This window comes from Grammomys surdaster, unplaced genomic scaffold (assembly GCF_004785775.1).
Source record: "Grammomys surdaster isolate TR1022 unplaced genomic scaffold, NIH_TR_1.0 67, whole genome shotgun sequence".
NCBI lineage: Eukaryota > Metazoa > Chordata > Mammalia > Rodentia > Muridae > Grammomys > Grammomys surdaster.
In genome coordinates this window covers 22092575-22111864 of record NW_021604569.1, presented here as the reverse complement: position 1 = coordinate 22111864, position 19290 = coordinate 22092575, and the positions used below count along the sequence as shown (strand labels likewise).

At 47.5% G+C, this 19290-nt stretch overlaps 1 protein-coding gene across 2 annotated transcripts; it reads right to left on the bottom strand.

Annotated features, from left to right (window-relative positions):
- Positions 1-8364: 8364 nt before the first annotated feature.
- On the bottom strand, positions 8365-18073 carry Polm (DNA polymerase mu). 2 transcript variants are annotated; one of them, XM_028778252.1, is made up of 12 exons: positions 17967-18073; positions 17542-17815; positions 16306-16483; positions 15803-15901; positions 15513-15683; positions 14860-14931; positions 11994-12114; positions 10571-10703; positions 10321-10423; positions 9986-10231; positions 9823-9906; positions 8365-9597 (listed from the first exon to the last, which is right to left on the bottom strand). In XM_028778252.1, the coding sequence occupies exons 2-12, from the start codon at positions 17727-17729 to the stop codon at positions 9511-9513; spliced, it is 1482 nt and encodes a 493-aa protein (XP_028634085.1). In that variant the 5' UTR covers positions 17730-17815; positions 17967-18073; the 3' UTR covers positions 8365-9510. The 2 variants fall into 2 exon arrangements, with proteins under 2 accessions (XP_028634085.1, XP_028634087.1); XM_028778254.1 differs by lacking the exon at positions 17967-18073 and having other exon boundaries at positions 16306-16478; positions 17542-17566.
- Positions 18074-19290: the final 1217 nt, after the last annotated feature.

Genomic DNA, 19290 nt, shown 5'->3' with positions numbered 1-19290 from the left:
TCATTGCTGTAATATGCCTGGTAGTCATTAACACAGAAAAATAACTTGACTCAGAACAGGATCATGCTGACCACATCCCCTGTTATGTTTGGTATGTTCTGAGGTTTGTTAATCTTAAGAAATCCCACAAAGCTTTCTGTAGGACCCATCAAATCAAAGGTTAATATGAACTGTTATGTCTAAAATATCTTGAGTCAAAGCTGACCACTGGGCACCATTTCCTGCCTGCATATGAGCTCATTGTGGTTTTTTTCCTTTATAAGCTGACAGAAAAAGATGTCTGTTGTTATAGTTCAGATAATTCTAAGCTATCCCTGGTCCAACCAGCATTAGGATGTACATTCAATAAACTATTCTTGCTTAAATGAGATCAGTTTGTGTGGCAATTCCTGAACTCCAACAACTGAGGGTATCTGTTTGCCTTGTGCTACCTGTGGGTTCTTTCTTTCTCTCTTTCTTTCTCTCTTTCTTTCTTTCTTTCTTTCTTTCTTTCTTGTTTTTGTTTTTGTTTTTGTTTTTGTTTTTGTTTTTGTTTTTCGAGACAGGGTTTCTCTGTATAGCCCTGGCTGTCCTGGAACTCACTCTGTAGACCAGGCTGGCCTCAAACTCAGAAATCTGCCTGCCTCTGCCTCCCAAGTGCTGGGATTAAAGGCATGCACCACCACCTGGCAGGGTTCTTCTTTCTTTCACCCTTCTCCACCCCTTTTCTTCCAACATATCAACTTCATAACACTAGATAAGAGGAAAAAATGATAGAAAGGAAAGAAATCCCTGAATAAGGTCAGGGGTCAGAAGGGTGTTATCATTAGACTACTTCCTGATGATTAGGGGCATCGAGATCCTTGGGAAAAGTTTGTCTTCACGGTTAGGATACATAATTTCTTGTTTCTTCTTTGCACACAACTGCTTAACAAACCACTACCCGCAACTAGCAACAACCAACCAACAACTCCCTAACAACCAATCAACAACCCTCCTTGCCTATTGGGGCTTTAGCATTTATATACCCTCTAAGGAGTCCCCAGAATTCCAAACACCATACAGTTGCAGAAACTATCTACATTGAGTAAAATCACGCCCCTGCCAGAGCATGAGGCACATCATATTCAGCTGCTGTGGACAGTCTGAAGCAGCCCCCATATCCCACTCCTGAGATTAAAACAAGAACATATTCTTATAATATTTCTGTGTTTTTTAAAGAAACCAAAATTCGCCGGGCAGTAGTGTCACACGCCTTTAATCCCAGCACTTGGGAGGCAGAGGCAGGCGGATTTCTGAGTTTGAGGCCAGCCTGGTCTACAGAGTGAGTTCCAGGACAGCTAGGGCTATAAAGAGGAACCCTGTCTCAAAAAAAACAAACAAATAAAAAACAACAACAAAAAAGAAACCAAAATTCCAAAATTGTCACTACAGGAGTAGACTTTGAGATTTCAAAAAGTTCATTCCAAGCCCCGAATCTCCGTGCTGCGTATGTGGATGTAGAATTCTCAGCTGTTTCTCCAGCACCACGCTTGACTGCATGCTACCATGCTCCCTGCCTGACTGTAATGATCTAAAGCTCGGAAACTGTAGGCGAGCGACAATGAAATGCTTTAACATTTTTCTTTGTAAGAGTTACCATGGCCGTAGTTCCTCTTCACAGCAAGACAACGCTAAGACAACCCACGTCTAGCATCTCGGAATACAGTGAAAGATAATAATGAACTCAGTGATAAAACTGACCAGCTCCAGATGCCCATAAACAGTCTAGACACTTCTAAGTGTATCTTAGAAGAGAATCTTCTCAACAGCCACAGAGCTCAAGTGGCAGAAAACCAAATTAAAGCCTTCATTGTAAATTTGGATAGATTACAGAGAAAATCTAAGTCCCAACCTCAGAGGGTGTTTGTTGGCAGTTCAAGTAAATGTAAGGTAACTGGTAAAGAATGAGGTCCTCTGTAGCTTAGGGGAGGACCCTATTAAGGCTGAGAACTTTGAACCCTCTGGTTCTCACGGGCTTATCTCACCTGAGGAAGTAGTCTTTCTACCTTTAGCAGACGATGCATCCTCATGATCATCCCCTGAAATACTGCCTTTTCCTCTTACTCCTTCATCATTGCCTAAACCAGCAATGATTTTCCCTGAAGGGGATGCTGGGCAAGACAATGTTGATGTCTCTCAGGCCCACCAACAGTTGCCTCTATACCTACAACCACGCTCAAGGCAAAGCGGGCTCCTGGAGGGGAGATAAAACGTGTGGTCCATAAGGTGGTGCACTACATTACTAGAGAGCTTAATGAGCTTGCTAATTCATTCAAGCAGAGGTCTGGGGAATACCTGTGGGACTGAATTTTAAGGACATGGGATAATGGTGGAAGGAACATAATACTGGATCAGGCTGAGTTTATTGATATGGGCTCTCTGAGTGAAAATCTGAAGTTTAATATGGAAGCTTGCACAGTCAGGAAAAAAGGTATCAAATGTTTGTTTGAATGGTTGACTGAAGCATTGGTCCTAAGATGGCCTACTGAAAAGGACCTGAAGATATCTTATATCTCTTGGTGTAGTGTTGATGAAGCGATTTTAAGGCTCAGGGAATTTGCAATGGTAGAGTGGGTATAATAGGTAAAACCTAAAAGTCCTTCACAAAGGAAGGCCCTGAAGGCATGCCCTTAGCTATCCCATAAGAACCAAAATGGTGAGAGAGTACCAGCATATCCAGAGAGCTTTGTTGTCAACCTCTGCCTTGTGCAAGACCAATGGCTTAGAGATGCTGCTGCTAAGTTGGATGAATTTAACACAATGGGTTTAATTAGGCCCTAGTAGCAGGGCCAGGTATCGGTGCTGAATCTCCAAACGCAGACTGATCTTGGTTATCATAATGGGCAGTATAAACAAAGCAGTGTCCGCAGTGGCCTGACCCATACTATGTGGCACAGGCAAAGCGATTGTCATGTGACATGTCTCACATAGACCCTTGGTTCTGGCTAATCAATCATGGCATCTCTGGGCAGGAAATAGATAAGAAGCCTACTGCATTTGACTTAAGTGGAAATATTCTCAAACAAATGAAAGAAAGTCTCCATTAGATCATGGCAGAAGGGAATCTTGGTCTATGAGCCAGTTTGGAGACCTAGAACCCACTGAATGAAGAGATGGACAGTTTCCTAAAGAAGGGTCTTGATAAAATACCTAAGGGTTTTATTAATAGGTTTTCTCCAGTGCTTCCTGAGATGGACCTATGGCCATTTACAAAGATAACTATACACTGGGGGAAAGGAAACAATCAGACTTTCCTGTGTCTACTGGATACTGGTTTTGAGACCCTAAGAAACACTGTGGCCCTCCAGTTAAAGTAGATGCTCACAGAGTTCAAGTGATTAATGGATTTGGCTGAAGTCTGACTCAGTAGATCCAGTCAGTGCCTGAAATATGGTTTTCTCCTCCTGAGTGCTTTGAATTTCTTTATGTTTGTCCCACAATGTATAATTTGGATAGATAGATTTAAAGGTTGCCAGAATTCTCTACTGGTTCTCTGACTTGTGGAGTGGGCTATCTGTTATGGTTGGAAAGGCTAAATGGAAGTCTTTAGAGTTATCCCTGCCAAAACAGTATCACATCCCTGTAGGATTTGCAGAAATTAGTGCCACCATCAAGGACTGGAAAGATGCAGGGTGTATCTGGTCAGTACAAAAGACAGAGACTCGTGGAGAGTGACAGTTGACTACTGAAAACTCAAGGAGTGACTTCTCTTGTAGCTTCTGCACCAGGTGTGGTACCCTACGTAAGGTGTGGTACCACATTTCCTGGTACACATGGTATGCAACTACTGATCTAGCAAAAGACTTTTTCTTGGTACCTATGCATAAGAACTACCAGAAACAATTTTCTTTCAGTTTGGAAGGCCATCAGTATACCTTTAGTTTTACTTTAAAGGTATATTGACTTTCCAGCCCTACGTCAACTTAGTTTGAAGGGATCTTGATTGTCTGTCTCTTCTACAATAATATCACATTGGTACACTATATTGATGACATTATACTGGTTGGGTCAAGTGAACAGGCACTAGACTTGTTTATAACACAGTTATAAATCAGAAGATGAGAAAGAAATCCAATCAAAATCCAAAGTTCTACTACCTCAGTGAAATTCTTATGAGTCCAGTGGTGTGGGGCATGCAGAGTTATTCCTTCCAAGGTGAAGGATAGGTTACTGCACCTGGCCCTTCCCACCATCAAGAAAAAAAAAAGCATGTTTAATGGATCTATTTGGATTCTGGAGACAGCACATTCCTCACTTGGGTGTATTACTCTGGCACATATACCAAGTGACTTGGAAAGCTGCTAGCTTTGTGTGGGGCCTGGAACAGGAGAAGGCTCTTCCAACAGGTCCAGGCTGCTGTGCAGGCTGTTCTAACACTTCGATCTTATGATCCAGCAGATCTGATGGTACTTGAAGTGGCAGTGACAGATAGGGATGCTGTTTGGAGCCGTTGGCAGGCCCCTAAAGCTGAATCACCAAAGAGACCTTTCGAATTTTGGAGCAAGGCTCCTTCATCTGCAGACAGCTATTTTCCTTTTGAAAGACAGCTCTTGGACTTAGTGGAAGCTGAATGCTTGACAATGGGCTATCGAGTTATCATGGAACCTGAGCTGCCCGTTATGAGCTGGGTGTTGTCTGACCGATCAAGATATAAAGTAGAACATACACAGCAACAATCTATTATTAACTAGAAGTGGCATATATGATTGACCCAAGCAGGTCCTAAAGGCACAAACAAGTTCTATGAAGAAGTTGTCCAAATTGTTTCTACTCCCCATACAATGCTGTCTATTGCTACACATGCACCTATAGCCTTATGGGATATGCCAGATCAGTTGTCTATGGAAGAGACTAGGGCCTGGTTTACTGACAGCTCTGCACCCTATGCAGACACCATACAGAGGTAGACAGCTGCAGCATTACAACCCCTTTCTGGGAAATCTTCACAGTGAGCAGAACTTGGGGCAGTACACCTTTTATTCGGAAGGAGAAATGGTCAGATGTGTGATTGTTCACTGACTCATGGGCTGTAGCTAATAGATTAATTGGATGATCAGGGACTTGGGAAGAGCATGATTGGAAAATTGGTGAGAAAAGCATCTGGAGAAGTATGTGGACAGATCGCTCCAGATGGACAAATTGTGTGAAGATACTTGTGTGTAAGTGCTCATCAAAAGGTAACTACAGCTAAGGAGGAGTCCAATAATCAAGTGGGTAAGATGAACTGTTCTGTGACCAGTTGGCCTCTTTCTCAGCTGTGGAGGTTTGAATGAAAATGGCCCCCACAGGCCCATAGGGAGTGGCACTGTTAAAAGGTGTGGCCTTGTTTGAGGAAGTATGTCACCAGGGATGTGGGCTTTGAAGTTTCAGATGCTCAAGCCAGGCTCAGTGTCACTTTCTTTTCTGGCTACCTGCCAATCCAGATGTAGAACTCTAAGCTACCTCTCCAGCATCTTATTTGTCTGTCTGCCACCATGCTTCCCACCATGATGATAATGAACTAAACCTCCAAACTCATCCCCAATGAAATGTTTTCCCTTGTAAGAGTTGCCATGGTCATGGTGTCTCATCACAGCAATAAAAACTCTACTAAGCCATCCTGTCATTCCCCAATGGGCCCATAAACAAAGTGATCATGATGGCAGAGATGGGCTCAACAAGACGGAATCAGCTGCTGCTGAATGCCAGATCTGCCAACAGCTGAGACAAACACTGAGCCTCAGATGTGGCACCATTCCCCTGGGTGCTGGCCAGCAATCTGATGGCAGATGACTACATTGTGCCACTTCCTCTGTGGAAAGGACACTGCTTTGTCATTACTGGAGTGGATCCTTATTCTGGTTATGGATTTGCCTTTCCAGCATGTGATGCTTCTGCTAAAACTACTACCCGTGGATTTATATAATGGATTATATGGTTCACCATCATGGTATTCCACACAGTATTGCTTCTGATCAAGGAACTCACTTCACAACCAGAGAAGAGTGACAGTGAGCCCATGATCTCAGAATCATCTGATCTTACCATGTTCCCCACCATCCTGAAGCAGCTACTTGATAGAAATATGGACTGGCCTTTTGAAGACACCGTTTCAGTGTTAATTAGGTGGCACCAGCCTGTGGCAGGGTTTTCCAGAAGGCAGTATATGCTTTGAATCAGCATCCGATATATGGTACAGTTTCCTCCATAGCCGGGATCCATGAGTCCAGAATCAAGGGGTGGAAAAGGGAATAGTTCCACTCACAATCACCCTTAGTGACCCACTAGGAACATTTTTCTTCCTGTTCCCATGACCTTAAGTTCTGCTGGCCTAGAAGTTTTGATTCCTGAGGGAGAAATGCTCCTGCCAGGAGCCACAACAAAGATTCTATTGAACTGGAAGCTTAGACTTCCTTTGTCTACTTTGGGCTCCTAAAACCCTTAAGCCAACAGGCTAAGTAAGAAAGGAATAAGTGTTAGGAGTTATGACTTATCCAGATTGCCATGAGGAAATTGGATTGCCTCTCCACACCAGAGATTATGTCTGGAGTCTCCTGGTGCTACCATGTCCAGTGATGAATATTAAGGGAAAGCTACAACCTAATCTGGACAGGATGGCAAAGGACACACATCCTTCAGGAATGAAGATTTGGGTCACTCCTCCAGGAAAAGATCCAAGACTTGCTGAGGTGCTTGCTGGAGACAGAGGAAACACAGGATAATATTTACTATTAAAAATAGGATATAAGGTAGTAGAGGAATGAATTTATAAATACCAGCTAAGGCCATGTGACCAATTGTAGAAACAAGGATTATAATTGACATGAGTGCTTCTGCTATATTGTTAAGAATGTGTTTGTACAGATATTTGTGTTTTCTTTATCATGCAATGTAACATCAATTAAGAGAATATCAGTGGTCATATTTAAGTTTTGAGATGTCAAAATAAAGGTTCCTTAAAGGACACTGACACCTATTCTAAAATTTATAATGTGTCTGCAGTTGTGTAAGGGATAGTTATATCATCTTAGGCATAGTTATGACACGGCTAAATATATAATGCATTTGTAATTGTACACGAGATATTTATACTATGTTAGGCATAATTATGACCTAGTTATTGTTTTCATTTGGAAATTTAAGCATGTCATAAAAGAAATATGACTTGTGTCAAGTTGACAAGGGGTAAACTTGTGATGGCTATTTCCAGTTGTCAACTTCACTACTTCTGAAGTTAACGAAAACCCAAGTTGGATACACCTGTGAGGGATTTCTTTTTTTCTTCATCATTTGAAGTGGGAAGAACATTTGTAATTCCAGATCTTTTGTGATGGAAAGATCCACCTTTAACCTGGGCCAGCCCTTCTGCTGGTGGCTTCTATAAAGAACATGAAAGAAGGACGCTCTCTCTTTACCTGCCTTCACTCTTGATGGCAATCCATTCCTTCACTGGCAGTAGAGCCTACTTCTTTGAGATTCCAGCATATACTGAAGACCAACAAGACATCCAGCCTTGTGAACTGAACAACTATGGATTCTTGGATCTTCCATTGGTAGACAGCCATTGTTGGACTAGCTGAACCGCAATTTGTAAGCCATTCTAATAAATCCTAAATAAATTATACACATATATATGTAAATTCAAATATATTCATTCTATAAGTTCTGTTCCTCTTAGAGAAGAACCCTAATATACATATGATCCAATAATCCTATGCCTGTCTATTTACCCAAAAGAAATAAAAATGTATTTATGATGTTTAATATTGTCAACTTGACAGGATTTAGAATCAACCCACTCTTCTGCCTGCTAGTGCCTAAAAAAAAGACTAGCTGAGCACACTAATCCTTCTTGGCCAAGGAGACAATGTGACCAGCTCCATGCCTTCCAGGCCATGATGAGATGAATCTTCAACTGTGAGCCATAATAAACCGTTTCTCCCTTGAGTTGCTCTTGTCAGGGTATCTTACACCTGCAACAGGAAGTGTTTACACAGAGACACTTTAAGATGCATGCCCATAGCAGCTCTAGTTACAACTACACCAGTGTGAGCCTCCAAGAGCCTAGCGGACAGTGAGACGTTCACCGCATATAGCAACAGGAGAAATAAGCACAGTATATGCATCAGCTGCAGGAGCCTCAGAAGCATTTGCTAAGGGAGAGGCGAGCAACCGCTTATGCAAAGTTCAGCTGCACATCTATGACATACTTGTAGGGACAAAACCAAATGAGTGGGTTGGGGTAAGAGAGCCTGTCACCCTAACAGTAATGATATAAGGCAAGGTTCTCAGGGACAGAGCTGTGTCCTGAAGGTGGCAGAAGTGGCCATTCTCTGTGTGCAGGTGTGTTAAAACTCATCAAACTATACTCCAAAAAAATCCACTTTATTGAATGTTAATCTTTAAAACACTTGTTAATCTGCTAATTGATCAAGGCCGTCATCTGTCAGGTCCTGAAGAAGGCAGGGACAGTGGACACTAGGTGTACAGTAAGGCAAGGGACTTTAGAGCCCTTGGCACCTGGGGATACAAGGACACTGTGACCAGCTTTAGTGCTTCTGGCTCAGAGAAGGTGAAGAAGTTGGCCACAGAGAGCTGCAAACAGGGACCAGGAGTGAACTGGGAAAGTGGGAGTGGCGAGGGGTCGGGGAGAGGCTTAACTGGAGGGGTACAGCTGAGACTGGAAGAGATGACAGAAACACCAAAGCCACAGGGCCTGTGTGAGGACTGCAGTTTGGGAACTCCTGCAGGGCTGTTTTAAGAAGGGCCGGGGAACTGCACCTCACAATCTCAGGATAGGAAGAGCACTTCGCTGCTGCCCACTGATTTGCCAAGCTTTAGGACTGCTGCCAGGCTGGGCTACAGTCTCTGTTCTAGGAACCAGCCCTCCCAGTAGGCACTGCTGGGGCTGTGGATGCACAGGGGATTGTGGGTAGGCAGGCCAGGCTCGGCCTAGGCTGGAGTGTGAGGGGATTGGTAACTAAGGATAGAAGACACGTGTGGGACCGATTCCGGAGCTGCGCTGCTTGTGAAGTACAGGTACCCAGATCTGCGGGTAGTGGGACCAACTGTGCCAGCACTGGGGGTTGCTGTGGCACTCAGGCAGGCCTCTTACTTCTGTGCAACACCTGACTGCCGGAACAATACTTCCCATATCAAACCCAGGGCAGGGACAGGTCTCTTCTCTGGCACACTGAATGGAGTACTCTGCAGCAGACACAGCAACCACAACTGGACCAGAACCAAGACTTCAGACTCTACCATAGGTCCATGATGTATGAACTGGTAAGAACCCCTGACTGTGAGGAGTGTGGAGGCCGAGAGCTGAGCTGACTCGGGGTCACACTTGACCAAAGTCTCAGGAGGTGAAAATTCCATTTGCACAGGTGTGGCCATGGGGTGGCAGTGCTCCTGTCTGGAAACATTCCTGGTCAGGCATGAGGCAGCCCCTCATTTTTTTTTTTTTTTTTTTTTGTGGGTGGGTGTGGCAGCCAGCAGGCGTTTCTCATTTCAGGCATTTCTCTGCTCTGGAGGAAGGTATTTGAGGCCCAGGAGTCTGAAAACATCTTCTTCAGAAGTTGCATGGAAAACTCTCTTCTGCAAGGGACAAGAATATTTAGTGGCTGGGGCCCAGGCCATCTTATTGTGCACAGTGTAGCCAGTCCCAGGTCATGCTACCATGCAGTAGTGCTGGGCCCATGTTACTGTGCACAGTGCAGCTGTGACCATGTCATGCTACCTGGCGGTGTGCACCATATTTGAGATTGTGGACTAGATTTGGGTTATGGGAATTGTTTCTTACCCTGGTTCCTGGAGACTTACCTGTTCAGGATCGAACAGCCCATGGCTATTCAGCCACAGCCCCTTCTCTTGCCGGCTGAACCGCCGTAGCTCCCGCTCAAAAAACTGAGGAGGGAAGGGATAACTTCCTTTAGCAGGACTGGCCCACCACAGTCCCAGGCCCCGAAAGGAACATGGGACTTACCTGGGAGCCAGTCCAGCCAAGAAGGGCAAAGGGGAACTGGCTGTTGGGGGTGACCACAAGATCTACCCTCACAGCTTTCCAGGTTGGGCAGGGATGCAGGGCCCCTTCTAAAGCTGTCTGTTGGGGTTGTGGCAAACAAAAGATGCAGAAACTCCTCTCAAAAGCGTCCAAGGTGGAGCTCCGCCGCAGGGTGTGGGCGGGGTCTGCTAAGTGGCTGCGATGGTACTGGTGATACAGGACGAATCCCTGGGAGAGGGGAGGCAGGTGTGGCCTGGTGTGCCGTGGTTCTGGGAGGGCAGAGGGTCACTCCAGGGCAGGGCACTGGAGGGCCTCACCTGGCTCTGTAGGCAGCCCATTACCCTGGGCAGCAGCCCTACTTCTTGGCCCTCCTCGGGGTGGGTGATAAGGAAGTCCACGTCATGACCTTGTAACTTTCCCCTGAAAGAGACAGTTTGAATCTCTGCCCTCTACACAAAGCCATGTTCTTTTAAGTGAGAGGAAAGGCCACCTTGGTATCCACAACTCAAGTCCCTCCCTTAAGAAGGAGCCCGGAGTACACTCAGAAGGTACGGTGGGCCCTCTAACCTTCGGAAGCTGCCAGTCAGTGTGACAGTGGCTCCGGGCAGGGTCTGTCTCACTGCTGCCTCTACCAACTGCTGTAGAGCCTCGGCGTCTGCTCGCCTAACCGGAGTGCTCAGGTCCTGGTAATACTGGAGCCCTGTGGGCAGCACAGCCTGTGTTCCCCACGGAGCCCCACCCCCAGGACTCAGCAGCCACCACAGCCAGGTGGCTGCAGGAAAGGCAGAGGCACAGAGGGAAGGGCTGGGGCCAGAGCAGAATGAGACCCACAAAGGACCTACTTCTCCTTTTAAACTCAAATTCTTATTTTGAGGTAACTGTAGATTCACATGCAAATGAAGAAAACAAGATCCCCTGTGCCCTTTACCCAACTCCCCAACAAACATAGGATATTATAAAACTCCAGTAAGTTTGAGACCAGCATGATTTATATATAGAGTCTCAGGCCAGCCAGGGGTACATACCAGAGGTCTGGGGCAGAGAGTTTGTTAACATGTGCCTTATAAGGCCCTAGCTTCAATCCCCAGCAGTACAACAAAACAAACAAAAAATTATTTCACAAAACTACATGAGACAATGAAGTTAATGCAGGCAAGATGTAGCCAGCCCTTTGAAGGTTTCAGATTCTCCAGATTAATGAAACACAAGTGAAATGTGGTAAAAAGATGAAAAAAAGATGGAGTACTGCTAGCCGCCTCTCCTTTGGCCTACTCTGCCTGCCAGAGGGGCACCACTAAGTAGAATTAAGCATGAGGAATGGCAAACCTAGCACTTAGCAAGCCCTTAGTAAAGACTGCTGGCCATCCTGTCTGCCTTGCCCTGGGGAGAGGCAATGGAAGCAGAAGCACCCTGACAGGCCACCAGCAGGCCATGGTACCTTTCAGCAGAGTCTCCAGCCAAGACCTCTAGCTCAACCTGACAGGCTACACAGACAGCATGTGTGCTCATCACCGGCCAACTTCCGGAGGCACTTAGGAATTCCACGCTATCATTTCTCTGTGTTTCCCAGAGAAGGTAACCACGACTTAGAGATGTTAGTCTTGAAGCCATGGTTACATACTTAGCAAATGGAGGAGCAGACTCAAACCCAAGGTCTGTGTCATTTCCACTCACAGTGATGCCTGCACCACAAAACCACATACAAAAGACACCACGTTAGATAGGTAGCCCAGACCAAGGCTGTCCCTAACACAAACTGAAATCAAACAGGAAGAAACATGAGGTCCAGATGCCATAGCAGTTCTGAGACAACAATCTCTGAAAAACGGTCATGGCCTGGGTACAGGAAGGAAGCCATGGGGAGCCCCTCTTATGGCTACCAGGATCCCTCTGCACCAGCTGCTGCCCTGCACTCAGGCAATCGGTCCCCCACTAGAACTAAAGGCTTCATTGCATAGCTTCCAGGTCCAGGCGGCTCTGGGAAGTTCACCTGCTTTCTGCTGCTGAGTCAGTCTCTGGGGCTGCTCTCTGAGCTCTTCCAGCGTTCGTAGTCCTTCCTGGTACCACCGGTTGGCAGTCTTCACCCCAACCCCAAAGACCCGGGTGAAGAGCTATGTTGAAGAAGAAGGAATGGATGGGTCAGGAGCAAAGTCCAGGGAAGATGCCCCTGAGAGTGTTGTCTTCATGCCCAATGCCACAGGACAAAGACTCAATCCTGGCCAGACTATAGCCACAGGGGACTGAAACCACAAACTCTGAGAGTAGCCCTACTAGGGACAGCATATTTCTGCTGCCCAACTACCAAAAAACTTCAGTAAGCTCTCTCTTTACCCCTTTTATAAAGTCTGCCTCCTTAATGCACAAGCCCAGCCTGTGCTTAAAACAGATCCCAGAGAGCTACTCTAACATACAGGCTCACCAGGTTAGTTTCCTGGGAAAACCTACCACAACTAGAACTTACCTGTGCTGCTCTTCGACAACAAAACCAAGGAAGAGTGAACAAAGAGGTGGTTTCAAGAGAAACAATGGAGGCCTGACCAGTATCTACCCAGCAGGCTGCTCTCTAACGTTCAAATGCCAACTGGTCCATGAAGTCCTGGACTAAGCATGTTGACTGCCTTAGGCCAACCACTCAGAGACTCTTGAAGGAGACTAAAGGCAGCCCCCAGAGCAGTGAAGGCAATATACACAGTCCAAACCCTTTTGTGGTTACATCTCTAGTGTGTCAAGAAGATGGAGACCAGGTGTGGCCATGCATACCTGCCATCCAGGACGCAGGAGACAGATGCAGGAAGAGCTTGAATTCCAGGGCAGCCTTGAACTATAAGCAAGACCCCAATCGCAAACTAACAAAACAAAGCTGCCATGCAAATGCAGAGGAAAAAGAGCTGTCTCAGCCCTGCCCCTCTGAACTCACAGCGTAAAACAGACCACTGTCACTGCAGTCAAAATCTGTCACTGGCTTTCAAGATCTGGTACTAGCTGAATAAGGTGGTGACACTTTTAATCTGTAGCACTTGGGAGGTAGAGGCAGGCAGATCTCTAACTTCAGAGCTAGCCTGGTCTACAGAGTGAGTCCTAGGACAGCCAGGGCTACACAGAGAAACCCTGTCTTGAAAAACAAAACAAAAATCTGAATCTAGGGCTGGAGAGATGACTCAGCAATTACGACCAAGTATTACTCATGCAGGGGGTCTGAGTTCAAATTCCATACCATGTCAGGTAGCTTGCAACTGTCTCTATCTCCAGGGGACCTGTCACCTGGACCCACCCCACTCGCACACGGACATGCATATATGTAATTTAAAGAATAGCCTACAAAAAAATCTGACATTTGAATATAGCAGTGCATTCTGGTATCTCAGCATCTGAGAGGTGAAGGCAGGAGGAAGGTAGCCTCGGCTACAGAATATGGTCTAGCCCAGCCTGGGCTGTGAAATGCAGTCCACCAAAACCAAAAACAACCCATGCAAGCTATCCTCTACCCTCCACATGTATGCCATCGTGTGCTTCCTCCCAAATAAATAAATAAGCCAGGTTTTTTTTTTTGTTTTGTTTTGTTTTCAAGACAGGGTTTCTCTGTATAGCAAACCAGATTTTACAAAATTAAAAATGAGTAAAATACTGAGAAAACAAGTATATTGTTTGTTTTTAAAAGTGGGCTGGCCTCACACCTATAGTCTCAGCACTCAGGAAGCTGAGCCAGGCGCTTGCTTTTAGTTGGAGGCCACTCTCTGCTTCAGTATGCAAAGTCTCAACCCCATCCTGGAAAGCAAGCAAGCAAACAAACAAAACCTTCTAAGTACTGGTATAATTTTCTGCTGGCATGGATGTTTTCTAGGACTTCCGGATACCCAGGAAGCAGAATAGAGAGGAGACACCTCCAACATCTTCTAGTGCTGATCTCTCTTCTGCCCAGGAAACCCTCACTGGGGCAGAGGCAAGGTCACCTCAGCTCAAGCCCCATGCCTGATCTACCCAGCATGGTCACAGCCAGGACTCTTGGCTAGAGGAATCTCTACCAAGTCCTCCCTGCTGCTCTGACAGTACCGGGCACAGTGTCCCACAGAACCACACACCTCACCCTCCCAGGAGGCCACAACTCACTGCCACAAATCTCAGGCCACTGACCTGACAATCTCCCACTACAAAAGGAGAGGCAGAAGGTGTCAGAGCAGATAAAAGCCAGGCACCCAGGTCGCCTGCAGTGAGTAGGCATGGGTACAGTGCCTCATGGAGACAGGCAGGCCACCACACTGAGAATGATACCCGAGACCAGAGATGGGGCCACGCAAAGGGGCTGTAGCATGCACATGTGCGTCTGTGTGTGTGCGCGCATATACACACAAACACACAAAACCTATAATTTTGTTCAGCATGCTCTTTTTCATTTTCATTTCATTGTTGGTGGTGGTGGTTTTTATCTTTTGAGACAGGGTTTCTTTTTGTAGCCCTGGCTGTCCTGGAACTCACTCTGTAAATCAGAGGCTGGCTTCAGAACTCACAGAGATCCACCTGCCTCTGCCCCCACCCCTCACTCCACCCCCAGTGCTGGGAATTAAAGGCCTGTTCCACCACCACCAGGCTCAGTGAGCACTTTAATACATGCAAGAATATTCCATTAAAAAACCAGATGGTGCTGAGTGATGTAGAAATGTCCCTGTGCTCAAAACAGGTCCTGTCTGCATGTCTCCATCTGGCAGCCTCCTGCCTATTGGGTGTCTGTTTAGCTGCCATTCCTTACTGACTGTCTATGACCTCAGAGCGGGGTGAAATGGCCTTTGCTGGCTGTTTGCTCATGATGTGGGCTACACTGTCAACCCCTGCCAGGGTCCTGTCCCCTCGCTGACACGCACCTTCATGGTCTGGTACCTTTCTGAGCAACGGACTTGATCCACCTCCTCACATGTTCCATGCTCCAGCAGCTCCTGGGACAGGAAACAAAACACAACTCTGAGCCCAAGGTGAGGCAGTTCCTCTGTAGTACCCTGCAGAGAGGGACCGGCAGGACTTGGAAATGAAGACTGAGCCCAGGGAGGTAACCAAAGCTTTAAGACACTGCTGGTGTGGCAGGGACACCTGCTCTAAAGCTCTTCAGGGCCAGAGTAACAGAACCTGTGGTATGGGTCACTCCTTACACGAGTCCCAAGACAGACCAATGTTTCCCTTTTGAAATGCCACTATGGGTTCTTCAAGGAAAAGTATCCAAAAGGCTGGTTCAATGTTGGGTCCTCAAAAAACCATTCCAGGGTGCTTTCCCAGACAGACATCCTGGGATTGCTAACAATGACACGAACATCTGCAGCAACCTCGATTGAGTCACTCATCCGCCCTAGGACAGGGGAACAACCCTCGCACTAGGAATCTGTACTGAAGACAACTTATTGTGGCCACACAGCAGCTTCTGGTGCGTGCCCGCAATTTCAGACTGGGCTTTGAACCAAGTCTCCTGCTGTTCCACTGGGCCTAGGACTCCCCACTCACCCCACTCACCGTGACAAGTACCCACCTGGATGACTCTAGAGGAATGTTCTCCAAAGTAGGGTAGCCCACGCAGCTGGCTCAAAGATGTCACAGGGCAGGGAAGGGACTTGAGCACCGAGGCTGCTCTGTAGAAGGAGAGAAGACGGCCCTCGTTGCCTTCGAAACCTGCTGCCTCTGCCAGTGTCTCCAGAGCCTCCTGCAGGGAGGGCCCTTAGTTATGGGATAAGGTACCTTGTCTCAGCCTTCCAGCTACCAACCAGCTCTACCCAAGTCCCTGTTCTCCGGGGTGGGGATCGGCTCCTAGATGCAGCTTACTGTGAGGAAAGTGTTCTGGTGTGTGAGAGGTGAGGGACGCTGACAGGCATAAGCTGGCACTGTCACTGAGCTTGGGGGCTCCTGCCTGGGCTCAGCTACCTGCAAAAAAAAAAAAAAAAAAAAAGTGAGCCACTGGTGAGGCCACAGCACTGGCGTGTGCTCTGCCCCCAACTCTACATATGTGGGCTAGGGACGGGGCGGCTCAGAAGTGAGGGAGCTTGCCCCCTGTCTCCTAGCAGCTGGGCTCCAGAGCATCCCAGGGACAAGCTCCTGTCAACTCAGGTCATCCCAATTACTCACTAAGGAAGAAACTCTCATTATACTAAAAGTAGGTCCCAAATGCTTAGACCAGAAGGTGGGATGGCCCAGTCCCCAAAGCCCTGCTGGGGTTTCTATTGGCTTCCCAGGGCCCCCTGCAGTCTTCGGAGAGCCTTTACTCCCACCTCCTCCTGAGGACACCGAGGACCTGCTATCATGGCGTCTGTCCCAGCTCACTAGCTCACCTCCAGGCGGTGTCCCTCCTCAGGAACAGGCTGCCCAGCTGCCATGCTCTCTGTAAACCAGCTAATATCTAACAGAGCTGGCTGCGGGCAGCCTGGGAGAACAGCATCCATGCTTTTCTGCCAGCAGATGGCCTCCTTGGCTGAGGTCCCCTCCATCACCACATGTGTCACATCTGAGCTGGAAGGAGAGGAGAATGAAACCCAGGGGCCTTGCTGTTCTGCTCCTATCCCAAGCCTTTGTTCTTGCACTGTGACAGGCCTGCATTCTTCCAGAAAGCCTTCCCAGACCCTCCTTGATGGATGAACACCTCTCTGCTTGGGTCCAACAGGTCCTTAGCTCCAGCCTCATTCACAAGCCACTTGGGCATGTTAAGTTATCCACCACCCTCTCTGCCTCAGGTGCCTCAGTGGCCAGGGCCAGGGGGTTCTGATCTCAATGCTAATTGCTGTTTGGAGACTTGCTTTGTAGGCCAGGCTGGCCTGGAACTCTAGCACCCTTGCACCAGGACTGCAGACAGGCATCTCACTCTGCTAAGATTTTAAGACAGGAGACTCTTGCCCTATTTATTCAAAGCCCAGTAGGCAGACTCTTGTTGTATGTCCTTGGAAAGCATAGTATTTATATTTCCTCTACATTGGAAAAATCCAATGCAAACCATCTTGTCAGGCTGTGGTAAAAATGCAGAGTCACGTGCAATCCAAATTGTTACCTCTACTCTTAAGTGAGTCTGGTACATTAGTCTTTAGGAATGTTTCATTTGTGGAGGGCGGAGTTGCAAACAAGCTAGCCAGTTACAGGGGCACAGGCTCCAAATTCCTTTAGTCCCCTCACTCTCAAAGTTACCCCATTGCCCTGGGCATGTTCTCTACTGGAGCCAGTTGGTGACGTCTGCAAACTCAGGACACCCTTGACCGCTGGCTCATTGGGAGGGAAGGCAGCTAGCAAATATTGCTCAATAACCACTCTTTCTTCTATGGCTCTTTAAGAAGCCTCTGACTCGATGTTATCCTTTCAAAAAGAGGAACTCCGGCTTGGAGAACAGTACCGCAACCGCGAAGTACCAAGGCTGGCTTGGAACTCAAAGCCGCAGGTGCTGCTTGCTGTCACAGCACCTGCGCGCCAGCTCCAGCCCTGGGCCACAGTAAGTCCATACACTGAGGTGACGGGCATAATTACATCAGCCCCCCGCGAGGCTGGCATCCCACCACCGTCCAGCCCTCGCAGGAGCCGCAGACCTGTAGACATCTAGGATGCGGAAGCTTTTGGACCGCGCCAGGCGCGTGAGGAAGGCCCGGCGGCTGCGGCCCATTCGCGGCTCCGCAAGGTAGATGGCAACACCCGGGAAGCGCGTCGCTGGCGGCGTGGAAGAGGTTACAGCGCTGTGTGGGGACCCAGTTCGCACTCGCCGTCGTTTCGGAAGCATCTGGGCACCGACTCGGGAAGCACAGGAGGCCGTAGAACGAAGGAAGGCAGGGTCAGGAAAGGCGGAAGGAGAGCGAGGAAGGAAGCCTGCGGAGAGAGGAAGTGGTGTGTGCTCTAGGCAAATGAGACGCCCTCTAGGATGCCTTAGGCTTCCCTCCCGAAGCACCAGCTCTATGCAAATAACGCCGGAGGCCTTCTGTGAACTACTCTCTGAGAAAGCCCCAATGGTTTAGCAAACCTTGGAGGAGCCAGGGTCCGTGGGCGGGGCTTCGCCGCCTACTGGAGGGCCCTTTTCTTCTCTCGGGGGCGGGGCCTCGGCATCTCCTCCCCGCCCCGAGGGCGGAGTCTCAGGTTATCCAGGGCCGTGTGCGAAGTCCTGGCGTCCCTCCACTGCCACTGCTGGTGACGGGGCGCCCACGCGGCTTCCCCTGGGTATGCAGAGGGGAGCGGATACGTAAGCCTGAGTAGTCTGCGTGTGAACTGGTGGACTGTGAAAAAGTTTTCCAATCTAAGGGACGGCACTGGGACAGCTGGCGGTCCATTTGGAAAATAGAAATTGGCCTCCTCACAAATTCCTTAACATTAAGTAAATTCCAGATGGATCGATCATTTAAGTCTGAAAAAGAAACCAAAACTATACTGTATACACTTGAGTGATTTTATTTTAAAAAAATATTTATTAGATTTATTTATTTTTTAGTTTATGTGTTTACGTGTTTTACTTGCATGTGTAGCGGTACACTACGTGCATGCTTGGTGCCCACTGTGTGAGAAAGTATCAGATCCTTGGATCTTGAGTTAAGAACAGTTGTGAGCCGCTGGCTGCCCCTGTGAATGCTGGGAATCTAACTCAGGTCCTCTGCAAGAACAAGTACTCTTAACCAATAAGCCATCTTTCTAGTCCCTTAAAAATTTCTTTTAAAAAAATTATGTGTTTAAGTGTTTTGCCTGAATGCATGCATGTACACCACATGTATGCCTGACAGAAATCTGAAGAGAGTGTCTGATCTCCTTGAACTGGGGTTAAGGATGACTGGGAACTGAACCCAGGCCCTCTGTAAGAGCTGAAAGTGCTCTTAACGCCTAAGCTATCTCTCCAGCCCCGTTGAAATATTTTTGTGATCTAAGGAGCACAACCAACTTGGTAATACTGGAGGAAAAGAATGTCAAGTGGAACCTCATATAACTTTAAATTTTGGTCTGGCAAGGTGGCATAACTGTACCGTCAGCACTCCAAGCTGAGAACAGAGGGAATCCATTTTGAGAGTAGTTTGAACTGGCTGTGGGTTTTGAGTACTGAGTGTACTATATGTGTCTGTGTGCCTATGAGAGTCCCAGAACAGCCTAAAGACCAGGTCTGTAATCCTCCTGTGGCCGGTGGAGAAGGGAAGGGATCTCTCCCTGAGTGCTGAGAGACCTGTTTGTGACTATCCTGGTACTGGAGGTAGCTTTTGCAGCAGAGCTAGCAGCAGGATGCATAGTTACTGGGTAGGTCCAGGCCCCAGTGTTGCTAAAATGTGCTTGAATGGAGTTGCTCTTCCTGGAGGGCAGTCCTTAGATGG

Excerpts from the sequence above, each read along its gene's own strand:
- Polm (XM_028778252.1), bottom strand. The coding sequence starts at position 17,729 with ATGCTTCCGAAACGACGGCGAGTGCGAACTGGGTCCCCACACAGCGCT. Across the intron at positions 10,704-11,993 it reads GACTCAGCAGCAGAAAGCAG|GGCTCCAGTATTACCAGGAC; the intron begins GTGAACTTCCCA and ends TGCTGCCCACAG. Across the intron at positions 9,907-9,985 it reads TTGGCTGGACTGGCTCCCAG|TTTTTTGAGCGGGAGCTACG; the intron begins GTAAGTCCCATG and ends TTCCCTCCTCAG.